The following is a 13602-nucleotide window of genomic DNA, read 5'->3' on the forward strand; positions in this document are numbered from 1 at the left end:
AGCATCACTCAGGGCCTGCCCAGCTGGTTAAGCATGGGGCAGCATTGCCACAGCCGTGGCAGGGTTTTCCCGTGCTGCACCTTAGCCCAGTGGCAGTATGCTGCAGTGCTCTCCTGGTGGCATTGGCAGAGCCCACCCTGGCTGTGGCAGTGGCACCGGCAGTGGTTTGGGGAGCTGCAGGCCCTGCTGCTGTCAAGCTGCCTGCTGGGCTGGGTGCAGGATGCCCGAGGGTGCTGCTGACTTCTGTTTGCTTTACCTGATGCATTTACCTGATGCCTTACCTGATGCACAGGAGCCTTAGAATAGGCTTGTTTATACCCCACAGGGTAACAGATTCCTTTCTGTCATCCTCCAAGTGTCTTTCTGTGAGCCCCAGGGACCTCTGAGTGCCCTTCAGCTTGACCCAGGGCCATCTGATTGCCCTTTGGCTCGGCTGAGATGCCTCTGAACTCCCCTCTGTTCCACAAAGAATCTGCAAGTCTCTTTTCATGTTCAGCAATGGTATCCAAGTGCCTTTCAGTTCAAAGCAGGTGAATCTAATTGCTTTCCTGTGTGCCCAGGCACCTCTGATTTCCTACCAGGTCAACCCAGGGATCTTCCCATGTCTATATGTGGCAAGGTTTTGGCCAGTGGCGGGTCCCTTTTCAAGCTGACTATTGTTGGCTCTTATCTAACATGTGGCAGCTTCTGGTCTCCTCCCACGGAGGCCAGCCATGCAGCCCCACTTGCTACCAAAATTTTGCCACTTACACCCAATGTCTTGTCATGGTTCCCCACAGGAACCACGTCTTCCTGTTCAATCCAGCTCTTCATAGTACCTTTCCACGTGCATCTTGCCCCCTCCACCAAGAGGACCTGCCTCTTCTGGTACCTGTGGCCCCAGGTGAAAATATGTTGCCTATGGTGAAGTGGGCAGGAGGAAGCTGAGGGGATGTATGCAGACAGTCATGTGGTCCTTTAATGATTACCTAATGACCTTGAGGGGTGGAGGGATGTGAGGGGAGTAGGGCCTCCTGGGTGCCAGGTTCCCCCCCCGCACATCGGACCTTGCTCTTTGCCCTGTCCCTCCTCCTGGCCCCTTGCCTTTTGGGCCCAGCTTGGGTGAGTATAAAAGAGGCACGGGGGGGTGGGAGGGACCAGGAGACCCTGACGCCTGAAGGGGAACTGAGGTGCTCACACAGGTGAGGGATACATATGGGACCAAGTTTCTGCGGGAGGGAACTGCAAGGAACCCAAGCATCCAGTGGGAGAGCAGGAGTATGGCAGGGATCCAGGTGTCCGAGCACGGGGGCAATTGATAGGGGATCCATATGTCCAGGGGGGCGTTCCATAGGAGACCCAGACACTTGTGGGGTGCAGGACTGTAGGGGACCTAGTGCTGGTGGGGTGTTCTGTAAGGGACCCAGGGGTCTGGATGGGATCTACAGATGACCCAGGTGTCCAGGGGACTTCTGTAGTGGACCCAGGAGTCTGAGGGGCACTTCCTCATGCATTTGGAGGGGATCTATAAGGGACCTGGCTGTCTGGGAGTGAAATCCGCAAGGGACTCAGGTGGCCAGGGTGGGTTTTTCATTCAGGGCTCCTGCAGTCCCAATGGCCCTGACCCTACTTACCACAGGTACTCATGGCAAGCTGGACGTTATGCGTGGTGCTGCTGCTGGCATCAGTGGCAGGGTCGGTGGGTGAGACCCGCTATGAGAAGTTCCTGCGGCAGCACGTGGACCATCCCCGGACACTCGGGCTCACGGGGCACCGCTACTGCCAGGTCATGCTGGCACGACGGCAAGTGACGGCCTCAGGGCGGCCTTGCAAGCCCTCCAACACCTTCGTGCACGCCCCGGCTGAGGACCTGGTAGCCACCTGCAAGAACCCTGCCGATGCTATGGGGATCCACAGCACCTCAATGCCCATGGGCATCACAGCCTGCCGCCTGCGGGGTGGGGACACCCGGCCCCCTTGCAACTACCGGGCCCGGCAGCTCCAGCACCACGTGCGTGTTGCCTGCCTGGATGGGTTGCCCGTGCACCTTGCTGGCACCTATGGGGCCTGATGTGTGGGGAGGTGGATTCCCCCTTGCTTCTGGCAGGGGCTGTTTTAAGGGCTGTTTTTACAATAAAGGTGGTGTCACAGGCCTGGGCTCCAGCATCAGCTTGTGGGGGGACCCTGGGACCCTACTCCCCTCTGGGTACCCTTTGGGTACCTCTAACCCCATCCAGGGTGGTTATGGCCACCCTAGGTGCCCCCATAAACCCTTGTATTCTCCCAACCTCCTGGATGCACCCTCTAGGTGTCTCTCACCCCTACGGTACCCTATAGACTGCCCACCATGTTCTCTGCCCCCTACCAGGTGCTTCACAACTTCCCATGAAAGGGGCTGGAAAGCAGCCCTATACCTTTATTCCCCACCACTCATTGCTGTGCATGGCCCCCAGAGCTGCATACCTTTTGTCTCGAGATCTCTGTGGTCAGTTTGAGGGGAACCAGAACAGAGTTTAGTATCCAATGGGATCAGTCTCTTCGTACAAGTGACGTGGCTGAGCTCAAGAGCTGCAAGACTCGGTCTGTGGAAATTTCACTTAATTTAATAATTTATTTCCATAAGCTTTTCATTACTGGTTTGGGTATTGAGAAACAAAGAAGACATAAAACAATTACACTAGCACTTACGGTAATGTCTTCCCAATGCTCAACTTCGGGCCAACACCTCTCCTCCCTCCTTGCTACTCTCTACTTCTTTGGTTTTTGCTGTGTATTACCCTCCCTCCCTTCTTTCTGAGGGATGGCGGGCAATTCAGAAGGCTGGAATTGGGGCATACGGGTTTATTTTCTGATTCTCTTTGCTTCTTCTTGCTTCTTTGCTCTAACACAGCTTTCTCAGTGTCCTGCAGTCTCTTTGGGGGCAATTCCTGTTCTGGTGTAGGTTGCACCTGGCCTGTAATCCCTTTGTGTTCATACCTGTTCTGACATTGTTTACTCCAAGGGCAGCAGAGCCTTTGAGTAAATATGTGCTCAGACATGGGTCACCCATGGGCTGCAGTTCCCTTGGAGCTGTATCTCCTTTGGTAGAGCTTCCTCCATTGGCCAAGTCCTGGTTTCAAGCCCTAGTTTCAGCTGGAGCCTGTGCCATGAATATCAGAAGAGGACTTGGTGAGTCGGGCACCTAGAGCTGGGGGCAGACAGGCCTCCTGCTCCTGCTGCCCAGGGCCACCTTGGTTCCCTTTTCCCTGGCTTGGTGGAGAAGTTGGATGAAGTTGGCCTGGAAAATTGGCACCTCCAGCATCTCTTCTGTCCAGGGGCTTGCTTGGCTAGGGTGGAGCCGGCTATCCTTCCCTCCTCATCCCTCTTGTCCCAGCGCCATCTCCATGGGCTTCAGGGCAGGCTGCAGCAGTTTGTCTCCATAGCTGGAGCAGAGAAAGGAGAGTGATAGAGGGTCTCTCTACCTCTACAAGCTCTGACTTCAAGCAAAATTGCTGGTGCCTGGCCTCTGGAGCACAGGGTGAGTCCACCATCATGGCAAACCCCTGCTTTATGGGTTAGCAACTATCACTGATTAATGGGGCTGAAAACAAGATAGCTGCAACCACCCATCCAAAGACATCAGCATTGGGAAGGGGAGCACGAAAGAGGGGGACACAAGTACTAGAGCCACCCAGGACCCTCCCTGCAAGGAGTCTCCAAATAAATCCACTGGCTCTAACTGTTTTACTCTAGAGAGTGTGGTGGGAGATGACCAATGCAGCTCTGGGACTGGGAGTAGGGAACCTGAGTAGCTAAAACACCAGGTGGTGGAGTCTTAAAAGAGCTTTGAGAGACCTCAACACTTGAACCTCAAAAGAGAAGAGAGAAGAGGCTGGGACATATGTTGAGTCCCTTACAGGTCTCTCTGGGTTTGCTGGGAGAGGCACTGGAGGTGGGCTGCCTGTGAGGCCAGTGCCCTTACTTAATGGGGCACTTCTCTGCAGTCCTGAGACCTTGGGCTTTTTTTTTTTTTTTTTTTTTTTTTTTTTTTTTTTTTGTAAACCCAATTCCTCTTTGGCAGGGTTGGTTGTTTTCCCTTTGCCAATAAGAGGCCTGACTTAGTAAAAAGGAACTGAGGAGAAGAGACTTTGTGTGGGCCCTATGAAGCACCAGAGGCTCTGTAACCCCAGATTTGCAGCTGTAAATAGCCCGGTCTCGTGTAATTTCAGTTCAGCCTCCTCTGTGTACTGTGATAGATTTATGTATTGATTTTGCTTTCATGGCCAGAATGGGCCTCCGGGCCACCTCTACTAGATGCTATTTTACATGTCAAAAGTGTATTGAGGAACATGTTCAGCCTAACACATCCACTGAATATCCTACCAAAGCACAGAGCCACTGTACTAGCACTCTGGGAAGTATAGAACTGCAAAATATTTGCAAAAGTGAAAGTAAGCAGACTGTAGATGCTGAGCCAACAGGCTTTATAAAGGTACAGGGCTGTCTGTGCTTCAGAAGTTACTCAGGGACTCAAAGCTGCTGAGATGTTTGCAGTCACAGCTGTACATTAAAACAGTGTATAAGAGCACTGAGGCAGCCTTTTAAATGCTTCCCGCTGGCTACTCTCAAATTCAATTTGCACACAAACACATTTTTGCTATCGCCACCGGGAGGAAGAAATGGCAAGCCTTGCAAAGCCAGCATTAGCAGCACCACTATGCATAGACTTTGGCCTAGCACCTGGTCGAGGTCCAAAAGTTGAGACAACATGAACGTGACTGACAGTTTGCTTTGCACTGGAGGACACCAAACTTCAGCCACAGGCCAGCAAGAGCATTTACTCAGGGTTCATCAGGCAGGTCTTTCTCAATCATTTCAGATAAATCCACCTGTCCCAACCGGACTTTCGCTTCACGAAAGGTAGAAAAATTACTGTGACTGCACGAGCCTTTTCAGAGCATATGCACAGCAGTTTAAAAGTGCCGACACGGAAAATGGGCCAAAAAAATGCCACTTGAGGGCAGCACTGCTCCATCAAATAGTACTGCTCAGAACTCGAACTGCTTCTTTAGGAAATGACCCCAGGCATCTCCTTTGGCAATTTTATACTCAGAATATATCCATCCAGTTTTAAGCAAAGCTTTCAAGGATCCATCTTCCTTGAAGCTGAAGAAACTGTGCGAGGGTTTACATCTTGACTGAAAAGGGGTTCCACGTGGGTAGGGAGTGCCAGTGTACCCCTCAGGCACTCCAAGCACTTGGTACCTCAGAATAAATGCCTGCACATCTTCAAGAAGAGTTACAGAAGTACTGCTGAACAGAGCACACAGCAAGGTGAGAGGAGCCTCAGAGAGGAAACTACAAGACGTGTGTTGCAGAATTAAAGTGCATGATGATATTGTAGGACTTACCATCGAACACAGAAGACCTGAACTCTGGGAGAAAACAGATTTGAGGCAACATCTTGCCTAATGCATAACAGATGAGCCTGCAGATTCTTCCAGTTTACTGGCAAAGACTAAATGACTGCAAAATTAGCTGATGACTTTCTTTCTTCCCTCTCTCCCGCAAAATCTTGTTGATCTAACAGTAATATGAAAGATACTTTAGCAGCTTACTGATTAAAAGATACTGCATATTTTCAGTATTATTTTTCACTGGTTTCTTTTAAATACCTTGCAGCCATCTGGAACCACAGCACGGTTAGTTACACACTACCCTGCTCAACATCAGCAGCAAGACTGACTTATTTATAGAAGGCACCACTGTGCTTATCACATTCCCAGAAAACAAAAGCAGTGGAGCCATCCCTATACTGAACAGGAGCAGAGAGAAAGATCTTACACGAGCTGTCCGACTTATTTAGAGCCTGATGCAATGACTGACACTGTGGGTTGTGGTTAGTTTGCAAGTAAACTGAATATACTTACAATCTTGCTAAAGTTTCTGTGTGCATGCAGCAAGCAGATTGCATGCCTGTGCTGTTCCATGAGCTACTCTGACTGAAAGAAAAAGAGGTATCAAGGGGGGTTGGTTCAGTTTGGTTGTTGTAGTTCTGTTTTGGTAACGCCTCCTGCAGATGTCAATGAAAATGAGTACAGAGCATCCATTAGTATATATTGATGTGTGCACAAGCAAAAGTTTTCTTGGAACCACTCGTTCTAACACACACACACAAAAGAGAAAAAAAGAAAAAAAAAAAAGAAAAAGAAAAAAGATAGGCTTCTCTAGCAGTCCACACAGCATTGCTTGTGTACCCAGTGGTTTCAGGTGGAAACAGCAGCACTCACAAAAATTGTGCAGCAAGGAACTGGACTAACAGAACCTGAATTCTGCAGCGTACCTCATCAAGGTCACTTTTGTTGTAGAGTATAATAGTCATTTGCTTTCCAGACCTTAGATCCTCAAGTCTGCAATTTGTTGTGAAACGGGACAGAGTATGTGTTTAACTTGGAAAGCTTTCACAACAAGAAATGGTCAAAAGACTATGCCACTGTGCAAATCTAAAGAAATTGCTAAGCATGCAAGCATACTGCATAGCATAAATATGATTCATCCTGTGAACCTGCTGCCAAGATTGAACACCCCAGTGCTGCTCTATGGAAAGTCCTTCCACTTGCCTCTTCCACAGCCAAGGCTGGGTACCAGCTTTCTCAGAGATGGTCCTGAACCACTATTTCACGAAGACCCTCAGGGTCCTTCTCCTTGCACCAAATATCCCTAGAGTCATTGCCTCCACTTTGTGTCTCCCTTTCCTGAGCAGCTGTGGTTTTTTTTGTTGTTTGTTTTTTTGTTTTGTTTTGTTTTGTTTTTGGTTTTTGTTATTGTTGTTTTCTCTTTTCTATTCAAGTACACCAGACAACACAGTAGACCCAAAGGAAAATGTTTTCAAGGCAAAAATTAATCACAATTTCAGACAGTCCAATTATACAGTACAGTCTGGAAACAACATATTCACAGTGTGTCTCAGCCTCCTTTTATGCAGAAGACAACCACCACCAAACCCTTCCTTAGCAGCTGGGACTCTGGATAAACCCACTTCATTAACAGTCACATCAAGCTGAGTGCAAGGGCCAGGCTATTTGTTCGGTGGTGCAGGTCATTCAAAAAGATGGGTTTTACCCAGGCTCAGACCAGACTCTTGAATCTTCTCTGATTTCCCTAACTTCAGACTACATCTCTATTGACCAGATGTCCCTGTACACCTAGAGCCAGGCAACAGGAGTCACCAGCCAGAGGGACCTAGCTCAAAGCTACATCACCATGGGGCAGAGAGATTTCTCAGACCTCTCTGACTGGGGTCATGGCTACAATAAGAGACTTCGTCACTATCCTTAAACTTCTGGGGTTCAGCCCTTCTTCCAGGAAGACAAAAATGTCTTTACCACAAGCAACCATGGGCCATTTACAGGCAGCAGACAGCAAATCTGTAATGGCAACAAGTAGCAAAAAGCCAGTAAGGGACCAGTCCCTGCAAACAAAGAGTTTTTGCATTTTTCTGTTTTAATAAAGCCTTGCATTTATTTTTTAATTCCCTTCTTATTTAGGCACTTTCATGTTCTGCTTATCACAGCCAAATGTGAAGTCCCAAGGTTTCTAGTTGATTCTGCCTTTTAACACTGCAGGGAGACAGAAACTATCGTCTTGTTTTGTGGGTGGGAAAGTCCAGGCTGCCCAAGGTCACAGAGAAACACGGAGACAGGAGCTCAGTCCAAACTTCCTAAACCTTATTTTTTTAAATATCATTCCTTCCTATTTATGTGCTTTTCTCTAGGATAAAGACTAAACCCACTGGTCTGACTTTTTTCTTTAAAATATATATATACTTTGCCTTTGATTCTTATCTTGCATTTTGCTGTGTGTCCTGCAAATTAATTTATGTGTATCACATATATATCTTAAATATGTATAAGGTCAGTGTGTGATGCATTACAACAGGCCACCAAAACTGTTCCTGAAGCAGCACTATACTCCACTAAGAAAGCAGGTATGAACTTTGGGAATACCAGCCCAGGAATAGTGTCTGAGTCCTATCTGCCCAGATGTCGTGCCCACAGTTTGCTCTGACACTGCTCATCCCACTTTCTGTCAAATAATTAATTCCTCAGACAGGAACAGGGCTGTTGCTTGTGTAGTACATACAAATGAAGCAAATAAAGCTCTCTCACAGTTTTCTCTCTGGCTCATATGCTCACTTTAAGATCACACTTCCACGGCCCAGCAGCTAACATTATAAAATAAGCAGCATCACATTTCCAATGCTACTGTGCAAATTCATTTTTGCTTCTTGAAAAGCAATGACATTTTTTCAGAACCATAGCAGCGAATTGCTTAAATAGGCACTGCAAAGACCTTGAAAACTATTTACACAGCAAAGTTAGTGCTGGGCTCCATGAATTCGGCAGCATGAGTCCTGTGAAACCAGGCTGTTGCTGCATGCCATGCATGCTGGAAGTGGCGTGGAGAGAAGTTTTTTCCATTGCTATCACATATGAACTGCAAATATTTAATGTCTTCCTCTTAAAATATACCTTACAAACACAGCAAAATGAAGCACCAGCTCTCCTGCAGTTTTCCCTCTGAGTCATTTTTTCCACTGGGAAAAATGCCTTCTTATAACCCCTGCCTTCTTATAACCATTCCAAACAATATGGTAGGCTTGCCAACATCATGGTGACTTGAAAAGCTCTGTGAAGAGTAGAAACATTTGCAAAAGTTTTAAAATTAAAATTTCTTTTTTTTTTTTTTTTTGAGAACAGATTTTTTCTGTAACATTAGGCAAAAATTTTGCTCTTTTTTTACTGAAAAACAGTATTTTTAAATATTTTTAATAATTCATCCAAGGAAGGCAAAAACCTTTCTTCTGCCTCTCTAATAAGTAATTATTTTTTTTCATACAGAGGGAAATTCCATGGCATTTCTCGTCACAATCGTACTGTTCATATGCCTAAAATAAAGCAGCTATCAATGGAATAAAACAAAAACCAAAAACAAAGAAATAAAAACAAACATGAGCTTTCCATTTGAATTCACCTAGATTTTCTTACCTGTATCTCACAAAGAAAAATGAAGAACAAAGTCCTGTAGACTGACTTTGTTTTTGTGGGCTTTTTTTTTTTTTTTTTTTGTGGTCTGTTTTGCTACGAAATACCACTAGTGGCATTTTGAGAGCAATAGCAACTGTCTTCAGATCACCCGAGAGCTCAGTCTTCAAATCACCTTTCAGGTCTGACAAAAAGAGGAAATTTTGCTTTTCTACATGACACATTTCTGAACCAACGTGCAGTTTAACAGCAACAGCTGATTTCTGTGATCTCGAGTATGTCTGTGATTCCGTTTTTCATCTTCTCAAAGAAAAAAACGTTCAGGAAGAATAGAACTATTTCTTTATGTCTGGTAAGTGAAAAGGCTGTGTGGCTCAGGCTGAGTACTGGGGCTGATGGGCTCACCCTGCGCTGGCCTTTTGCAGAGGTGCCAGAGCCCATCTTCTCTCTGTCACCAGGAATTTAAACAGCAGGAGATCCCCACCACCACCACGACAAGCAAGGCCAGAGATGGGAAAGAGCCACAGCTTTCCATGAAGGACTGAGCTGAGATGAGGCCAAGCCTCTTCTGTACCTGGGGATTTTGCTCTGAAGTGCATCCCAGCATGACACATTTGGCAGCTCAAGGAGGCTCACATCTCGGTGCTCACTCTCACTGCCTGCAAAGCACGTGGTAACGGCACAGGCATCTGGCAGAGCAAATAGCCAACCCCTAACTTTTTCCACCTGCTCACAAACCTTGGGAGAGAGGCGCTGCAAGGAGCCAGCACTGACAAATGCAAAAACCACGCACCTCCTCCTGCAGATACCTCTGTTTCCTTGGCTCTGCTCTGTTTTTTTTGCTGTCTGTGACGTGGTCCTGCCAGATATAAAGCAGAGACAGAGGAGCCCTTGGCTCAGCCCGTTTTCCAGAGAAGCAAGCTGCTCGATGCTCTGGGCGGACCTGCTCATCCTTCTCCCTGCAGCCTGGTACCAGCTGGCAGCGTTCCCCTTCGCTGCGCTCTTCCACCAGCTCTGTGCCTCGGGGCAGCTCTCTCCGACTGCTCGGTACGTGGTTGCCACCTCTGCTGCTGCAACAAGGGCAGGTTGTGTCCGTGGGTGCTTTCTGGGTCTCTCCTAGCCAGAAATGCAGTGGGGCACAAGGTAGCGATTCCCTGCTGATGCAGGTATGGACGTGAGCTGTCCCACTCCCCTCTTTGAGCAGTGGGGCCCGTTCAGGGTGGTTAAGGCTCAAAAAGCCAGGCCAGACTCTCCTGTTGAAAGAGGTGGTTTTAGGGGTGTACTGGGATGAGTGCATGGGCAAAGGGAGCAGGGAGGGAATGGGGACTGCCTCTGGCATGACAAAGATAGGGACCAAGCAGGGACTGCGATACCCAACCTAATCACCCCGTCCCTGCCTTGCAGCTATGGTGGTAGCTTGGGTATAGCTTGCCTCAGACTACGCCCTACCACCATCACCAGGGCTGGCGCCTCAAGCACCAGTTTCCCCAAAAAGCCAGCCAGAGGGCATCTGGTCTCTTCTAGGTACACGTTCCTCCTCGCTGGAGGATGTCTCCTTGCAGTCACAGCCATGGGCAGCTATGCCGTGTTGCTCCTTATCCCCGCTGCTGCCTCCGTGCTCGTCCTCCTCTCCGCCAGCCCAGCTCACGTCCACACCTGGGTCTTTGGCCTCCAGATGTGCTGGCAGACCCTCTGCCACCTGGGCCTGGGCAGCTTGGCGCTGGAGTCAGGGGATGCCAGGTAACCTTCCAGCCCTGCCTCCCTCCCTCTCCACCTTCCCAGACATTTTGGACGGGTGGAAGCCCACCCAAGCCAAGCTGGTTGGTCTCCCCTCGGCCCCCAGCTGCATCCCTGCTGATGGATGGTGCCGTGGGCATGGCAGCAAGGGGGTGGGAGGGACAGCACGAGTGCCCACACACTCCTTCCAAGGCACCCTCAGCTTTCTCCCCGTTGCTTTCTCCTTTCAGGCCAGCTGTTGCCCTCTCTGCCATCATGCTGCTCACCCAAAAAGCAACATCTCTGGCCCTGGACGTCCACGAAGGGACCGTTCTGCCCCAGGCAGGCCAGGGGCTTTTGCAGCAAGCCTTGCCTCTCTGCAGCTACCTGCTCTATTTCCCAGCCCTCCTCGGAGGCCCCCTGCAGCCCTTCAGCAGCTTTCGGGTCCAAGCCGAGTCCCTGGGGGCTGTCCCCCTGCCCCTGGAGGCTGCTGGATGGAGGTGCCTTGGGGCACTGGCACTGCAGGGGCTGCGTGTGGGGCTGGAGGGCTGCCTGCCCCGGGTACAGGGCTGCTCCGTCCTGGCCACCCTGTGCCACACGTGGATGCGAGCCCTGCTCTTCAGGCTGGCCTACTACACGCAGTGGGTGCTGGACGAGGCCCTCCTCAAGGTGGCAGGCTTTGGGCCGGAGGAAGGGCAGGGAGACCTTTCAGGCCGTGAGCTGTGGGTGCTGGAGACCACGCACCGCCTGGCTGTCTTCACCCGCACCTGGAACAGGAGCACGTCCTGCTGGCTGCGGAGGCTGGTCTTCCAGCGCTGCCCAGCCCAGCCGCTCCTCGCCACTTTCGCCTTCTCCGCCTGGTGGCACGGCCTCCGGCCCGGCCACGGCTTTGGTTTCCTGTGCTGGGCTGTCATGGTGGAGGCCGACTACCGCATCCATCCCTTCCTCAGCGCCTGGGCCACCTCCCGCGTCGCAAAGCTCCTCTACCGGGGCACGACCTGGGTCTTCACGCAGCTCCTTGTCGCCTACATCCTGGATGCTGTGGAGGCTGAGAGCTTCTCTGCACTCTGCCTGCTCTGGACTTCTTACAAGAGTATCCTTCCCCTCTCTTACGGTGTTGTGCTGCTGCTGCTACTTTTCAAAAAGGCAAAGCAGAACTGAGCCTGTCCTGCGCTACCTTGAGTGGATGGCTCGGGGATGTCCCTGTACATGTGAGCATGCAGTGACAGTGGCTATTGGTCAAGTGACCTCCAGAGACCCAAGACTGTCTTTTACTCCTGGGATATCCCCAGCTTTGAGGGAAGCACTGGAGCAAAGTATAGATGTCACCAACCTAGACAAAAGAGCTCCCAGCCATACTGCTTGCCCCACATTTGTCTTGGGGCTTTGGGTCTCAGCCTCAGCTCACGTGGAAAGCATGCAACCTCCCCGCCAAACTCAGCAGTGCTGCAAATACCCAATCAGCAGTACGAGTGAGAGGCATGAGTCTGCGGTGCTTCTCCAGCAGTCGCCCCTTGACACTCTTCCCGTGGCACATGAACCCCAAGCTTTGTCCCAGCTGGATGTCTTCTGCAGTCCCCCTGAGTGGGTGGCATGCTTGGCCCCCAGGGTGTAAGGTCAGGGAACACAGATGATCCATCTCAGCCACCTCTGCAGGGGATCCTGGGCACGTGGGCAAGTAGAATTGGGGTCTACTGCCCTGGGCATGCTGAGGACAGCATGGGCAGAGGGGGAAATAAGCCAGCAAGGCCCTCAGACTTGGCTGTGACATTCAGCTAGGGCTTGAGGGTTGCTTTCCCCACAACAGCTGCACAATGCTCTTCTTGAGTCCAAGCACTGACTTAGGACCCAAAAGCCTGGGGCTGCTTAGGCATGAGATACCAGAGGGGAAAATATCAGGAAGCCATGGAGCTAGGAGCTTTTGTTTACATGAAAGCATGAAGCCACCCACCCAACCTCAATATAATATGGCTGAAAACGCTACAAGACTATAGCTGGTCCCTAATCTACGGGGGATACTGCTGCAAGGTACCAGGACCACCAACACCTGAACCGGTCTCAATCCAGTTGCCCCAGTTGTTATTTTCCAGCTGGCATTATGATTGGATTGGTCACGGTCAGGCCCCATCTCCTTCGGTGTTAGTCCTGCAGAGCTGCCTCCAACTTGTTCCCTACATCCATGCTTTAAAACTGAGTCATCTCTTCATCTTACCTCTGCAAAACATGCTGGGCTCCTTCAGACAGGCTCTCCGGCTGTTCAATCACTCCCCTGGCCAACGTGAGACCACATGCAGCCGGCTGCAGCCAGAGATCCCAGCAAAGCGTGCGGGATGGTCCACAGGACAGTGGCTCCCAAGCCCGAAGGCTCATGCTGCCCGTGTTGGAGGGAAATGTACACAAGAGACAGGGCACAAGAAAGCCTGTGTATAAAAAATCCCTGACAGTAGCGGCTGGAGTCATTCCACATTCTTGCAGCAGGCAGGGACGTGCACAGCTTCCTCCCTAAGGGGACTAGGGGAAATTCATTGCAAACGGGTGCCCAGCCAAGAAACCATTCCCTCCCATCAGCAGCAACTGCAGCCAAACAGATTAAAAATCCAGGTGAGAAGCCTGGAAAAGATTCACAGAAAGCATGCAAAGTGTCAAAAATCCTGGGGAATTAAAATTCCCACAAGAGAGCAGGCTGGAGCTGGAGGTGAATGAAGGTTGGAGGAGAGTGCTCGTGACTTTCTCCCCATTTTCAGCTGGGATGGGGGTAGCTCAGATGGTGATGTCCTTCCTCAGCAAAGTTGATGCTGGGTTCCCTCCATGAGCCCCAAATCGACCCCTCCAAGTGCTGCACAACTGGTCCCAGCAGCAGGGCAGCTCACCTCTGCCTCGTATT

The 13602-nt window shown here is 50.3% G+C and overlaps 2 protein-coding genes across 2 annotated transcripts; both read left to right on the forward strand.

Moving 5' to 3' along the window:
* The first annotated feature begins 1624 nt into the window (after positions 1-1624).
* LOC101795838 (ribonuclease CL2) lies at positions 1625-2050 on the forward strand. The gene has a single exon (XM_005019573.5). The coding sequence runs from the start codon at positions 1625-1627 to the stop codon at positions 2048-2050; it is 426 nt and encodes a 141-aa protein (XP_005019630.2).
* Positions 2051-9869: 7819 nt separating this feature from the next.
* Positions 9870-11900, forward strand: MBOAT4 (membrane bound ghrelin O-acyltransferase MBOAT4). Its single transcript, XM_005019579.6, is given in 3 exon segments — positions 9870-10049; positions 10527-10742; positions 10970-11900. Coding segments are annotated over 3 exon segments (1266 nt in total). The 5' UTR covers positions 9870-9930.
* Positions 11901-13602: the final 1702 nt, after the last annotated feature.

Source organism: Anas platyrhynchos, chromosome 4, assembly GCF_047663525.1.
Source record: "Anas platyrhynchos isolate ZD024472 breed Pekin duck chromosome 4, IASCAAS_PekinDuck_T2T, whole genome shotgun sequence".
NCBI classification, from domain to species: Eukaryota; Metazoa; Chordata; class Aves; order Anseriformes; family Anatidae; genus Anas; species Anas platyrhynchos.